This window comes from Zeus faber (assembly GCF_960531495.2).
Source record: "Zeus faber genome assembly, chromosome: 1".
NCBI classification, from domain to species: Eukaryota; Metazoa; Chordata; class Actinopteri; order Zeiformes; family Zeidae; genus Zeus; species Zeus faber.
The window spans coordinates 39931879-39936878 of NC_137193.1; the positions used below are offsets into that span (position 1 = coordinate 39931879).

A 5000-nucleotide genomic window follows, 5' to 3' on the forward strand; every position below is an offset into this window, starting at 1 on the left:
AGGTACAAAACAACCGAGTGCCAACAGTAAGGATGGACCAGTACTGAGTACACCTACTGAGTACTAACTCTTGTTGGTGTTTGACGATACAGAGTACTGATAGAAATGCTGACATTTACAGTCACGGAAATAGTGACTATAATTTAACAATACTATAAAAAAGCCTTTGTCGTGCATTTTTAAACAAACTGTTTAACAGAGGTTTTATTGTATCTAGCATTTTATTGTATTTTACAGTTTTTATTTTATTGTGTATTGTGGTGTGGGGATGGTCTGGGTTGAGCAGCCACACCTGACCTGGATCCAAGTGACTAGGATCAGAGTGGCAGCATACCTATTTCTGCTCGTTGGTTGGTCCAACGAGCAGCAGGTAAAACCTCCATCCCCACACACACTCAGGATAGGAGCCCTGTCATGACATGTTCTATCTGCTCCTGGCTAATTCCAACTGACCCACTCTCTACAATAAACTGGACTTTACAACCCACCGTCTCCTGTGTCTCTGTGCCGGGGAGCCCTGAAAACACCACTTGGATGGTGTGTGTTAGGAGAAACTACCACATGTATTTATTTACTTTTTAAAATGCTCATCATCTGTAGTAACGTACGAATCCTCACCATGGCAAATTCCTTGTGCATGTAAATGCACCTGGCAGAATAAAACCATTCTGATTCAGACTCAAATTTTAGAGTCACTTTTGAACCAACCTGTGAAGCCAAAGGTAATTTTCCACTTCTGTGGACAATAAACTTATTCCATTCTCGTCTATTGTATTCTCAACAAAATAAAAATGTGGTGGATGAACACAAGAATATGAGAAAATATTCTGTGATCTCATTGCACACACTTTCCTCAAATATTCCGATAGTAGTAAAAGTACCCTTCTGCTGTTTCTATCCACCACTAGGTAGCAGCATGAACCAGCCACTCCTCGCAGCTCCTTTTGGCCCAGAGAGCAGAACGTGGCCCCTTTTCCTTTCCCCTTCTCTGTGTCATGGAGGACGTTATTCACCCAGATAGAATTCAAACAGGCAGAGAGGAAAAAATATCTCTGATTGGCACTTCACAGTCTTTTAGCCCTTTTTTGTTTTTTAAGGTTCCTCTTTGCCCAGTTGACTCAATTACTCCCACACATTATTACAGAAGTTTAAACCGCCTTGACCCACACGCCTCATTGTGTCCCTAGCTGTCACCATGGCGACTGGGCAACACTGTGGACTTCTGCTTTCACAGTTTGAATAGAATGAGTGCTGATGGAAGTGCCTGGAGGAAAATGGTGGTAAGGGACAATGAGAGGATGGGGCGGATGGAGAGCACGCACGCACACACACACACACACACACACACACACACACACACACACACACACACACACACACACACACACACACACACACACACACACACAACACACCTACCTGTAGATGACTGCTCCGTCGTAGACAGAGTCGTTCAAGTAAACAGGAAAACTTGGAAGGTTCATATGTTCTCCTGCTGGAGCATTGTAGGAAACAAGACCATCTGCATGAGAGACAGACAGAGAGATACAAAGAGGAAGAGAGAGAGAGAGAGAGAGAGAGAGAGAGAGAGAGAGAGAAAGTCACAGATGAGAGATTATTTAAGAAATATAACTAACCATTCCAAAATCTTTATATTTACATTTTCTTTTTATTATTTTACATAATTATATTTTCTTTACTGCATAGTGATAACATCCGTGGTGTGGGGATGGGGTGGTTTGAGCAGCCACACCTGACCTGGATCTAGGTGATTGGGTCAGGGTGGCTGCATACCAGTTGCTCATTGGTTGGGCTAACAAGCAACAGGTTAAAAGGTTTATTTCGTATCAACCAATAAATAGTTTTGCGGGGGGTTCATATGGAGTTCGATTGAGAAGGTTGCTGATATCATTACCTTTTACGTGGAACAATAAAAAGGTTTATAATGGGAAGTCCAGTTAATGGGGCAGCTGTGTGACTGTGGAAATAAAAAACTATTTATCTTCACGGTGTCTTTATGAGCTCAAAGACCGAGCTCACTACAGATAGGATGGTCCACCATGACTTCCTGGCTGTTAACAGCCATCACATTAGCATCTTCCCTCTCCGCCTGCTGCTTTATTACATTGTTTATTATGTCCTAACACCCAGCTCCACCTTACCCAGCCATTCGCAGCCATAGAGCTCCACCCTCATGCAGACATTCATGGAGTGGTCAGTGACGGGCATGAACCTCACAAAACGGGCGATGATGGGTGGCTCCAGGTCCTTAAGCACGATGTCGTAGGCGTTCCTGTTTCCCTCAATGACCTGTGACAGGCGTGACACAGGCCCAGGCCGAGTCAGAGGTATTCAACCAAAAGAGACTTAAGCTATTTTATTCAACCTAGGCCTTTGTTTCCAATTGTTGGGTTCCATCATTAACTGTTCATAGCACAACCTCACCAACAATTTTACAGTTGAAAAAGTTACCACTCTGCTGCAGCTCTTCACTGTGCTTCAATGCAGTTCAACATGTTAAATTCCCTTTTTGAAAAAGGAACCTCTCATTATATTTAAAACTGTTTTTTGCAGTTGCTGCAGTGCATCCAAAGAATAAAGTTTGCTACAGCAGGTTCCAAGTAGGAAGCAATGGGACGTCCTGTTTCTATTCTCTTATGGAATTGTGCAAAAGATTCAATGAAACCCTTAAAAATCAGTTTTTCTTTTTGGTATAACATATACTGTTTAAAAGATATTATGAATTTCCAGCTTTTGGAGACAAGGACATTTAAAAGTATTCTGCCCCATTGGACTGCATTTAAGCCCAGTGAGAAGCTGCGGCAGAGTGGTAAGTTTCTCAAAAGGGAAGCATTCAGTGAGGTTGTGCTATGATCAGTTGGGAACCAACATTTTAATAACGGCCTGGGTTAAAAAATGGCGAACCTAACCAGCAAAAAATATTGACATCAGTAAAATAATGCCATAAAGCAGTTCTGCCGCTGATTTGTGACATCAGCTTAGGGGCGGGACCGTATGTGCAGCTGTCCTATCACGCGAGCGTGATCAGATCATGCAACGTATTTGTCATGACGTACAGCAGATATACCCAATGAGACCAAATTATTACAAAATCTGATTTCTCCAATCACGGATATGATGCTCAAAATGCCACATGATTAAGAAAATGTATCAACAAATGTAACATTGTAACAATGTTTTTTTTGGGGGGGTTGACTGTGATATTATTACTGAAATGTTATTAGTAATTTGTTACATTACTTGTTACTGGGAAAAGTAATACTACCCCAAACAGCTCCAGATGCAAGGTGCACAGTACCAGGATACACAGAGCAGCAGACTGGGACCCCCTTCCTGACCCCTGTCTGGATAGATAGTGGCCTGTCTTGCCTGTTCTCCCTGCCGGTTCCTCCAGGAAATCCAGCGGCTGCCATCGCGGCTGTACTTGATCTTGTACATCTGGGCAAACTCGTTGCCGATGCCCCCGGCGTGGCGGCCCTGAGTGCCCACCAGCGTTATGAAGTGCAGCGACCGCAGGTCAATCTGCAGGAACTCCTTCAGGCTATCCGGCTCCACGGTGATCTCTGGACACCAGGCCCCATCGCCTTCCTCAAAGTCCAACCTGGGAGAGAGAGAGATTAGATTAGATAAGTTTGGGATGGAGAAATGGGATGGAGATATTAACTCAAATACAAAAGAGGATGTCCTCATCTTATCTATGTGTCTGTCTGTCTATCTGACTGTCTCTCTGTCTGTCTATCTATCTACAGTATCTATCTAACTATCTACAGACAGACAGAGTGTCTGCGAGGTAGTAGGAGAAGTGAGAGGCAGGTAAGAGGTTAGAGGGAGGTGGGGAGTTGAGAGGGAGGGGGGGGGGGGGTGCAGGTTTCTCTTCTTCAGCCTTGTAGGAAAACACCTCGTCCTGCGCGGCCTTGTAAAGTCCTCTGAGCTGTTCGTTTGGGGATTAGAGGGTGTCAGCGGTGGGAGTAGGACCAGCACTAAATCATTATCCTGAAATTGAACTGAAGGCTGAGAGCCACCCACAGGCGCACGCACGCACGCACACACACACACACACACACACACACACACAGATAGTCTGGTTTCTTGTTGGATGAACTACTCAAACATATTTTATATCAGGGCAAACATGCCTGAAAATTATGCATGTGCCAATATGCGTGTGTGTGTGTGCCTGTGTGTGCGTGTGTTTGTGTGTGTGTGTGTGTGTGTATATGTATGCGTGTGCAGGTGTGTGTGTCTGAGTGTGTTATCTATTTGTGTTTGGGTGTGTGTGTGTGTACAGTATGTGTGTATGCATGTGACAGTGTGCATGTGTGTGTGGGTTTGTTTTACTATATTTGTGAGGACCGGCCTCCAAATTTACTATTTTTTTGGTTTAGAAGTACAGCAGAAACATGGGTCCTCACCTTTCAGGTGTATTTACGCAGACCTCACTTTGATACCAGTACAAGAATGTGTTTGTGTGTGTGTGTGTGTGTGTGTGTGTGTGTGTGTGTGTGTGTGTGTGTGTGTGTGTGTGTGTGTGTGTGTGTGTGTGTGTGTGTGTGTGTGTGTGTATGTGTGTGTGCATGTCAATGTGTGCATGTGTGTGTGTGTCCAGTACCTGCCGTATCTGGCAGCAGTGGACTCGGACCACTGGCTGGAGGCTGAAATGTCCTCGTCCTGGATCTCTCCTCCGGACATGCCCAAAGCGTAGCGGCACACACCTGAAACACAGCAGAACAAAGAGTGAAAAAGGATTATTTTGTTTCTTCTTATCTCATTAGGGGACCTGCCCTTCTGGCTGGATCCCTAATGAGATGTCAATGCAGAGATCATTTAATTAGCAGTTTGTTTATTATGTCCAATAACTAATACTGTTGAAACTGTCACTGTTGATGAAATCTCACGTGACTTTGGTATTGGACTGAAGAACACAAAGCAGAGTATCAGAAACAAAATTTGTGCATCCTTAACGTGATGTGATCCACGTT

The 5000-nt window shown here is 44.1% G+C and overlaps 1 protein-coding gene across 3 annotated transcripts in view; it reads right to left on the reverse strand.

The window, feature by feature from the left end:
- Positions 1-5000, reverse strand: part of LOC307236376 (discoidin domain-containing receptor 2-like) — a 45335-nt gene that overhangs the window by 12776 nt on the left and 27559 nt on the right. For all 3 annotated transcript variants that reach the window (XM_080008774.1, XM_080008775.1, XM_080008773.1), the window contains exons 3-6: positions 4631-4733; positions 3391-3622; positions 2163-2310; positions 1420-1522 (exon numbers count right to left, since the gene is read on the reverse strand). In XM_080008774.1, the coding sequence (XP_079864900.1) occupies positions 1420-1522; positions 2163-2310; positions 3391-3622; positions 4631-4733 (586 nt within the window). The remainder of the gene's footprint in view (positions 1-1419; positions 1523-2162; positions 2311-3390; positions 3623-4630; positions 4734-5000) is intronic.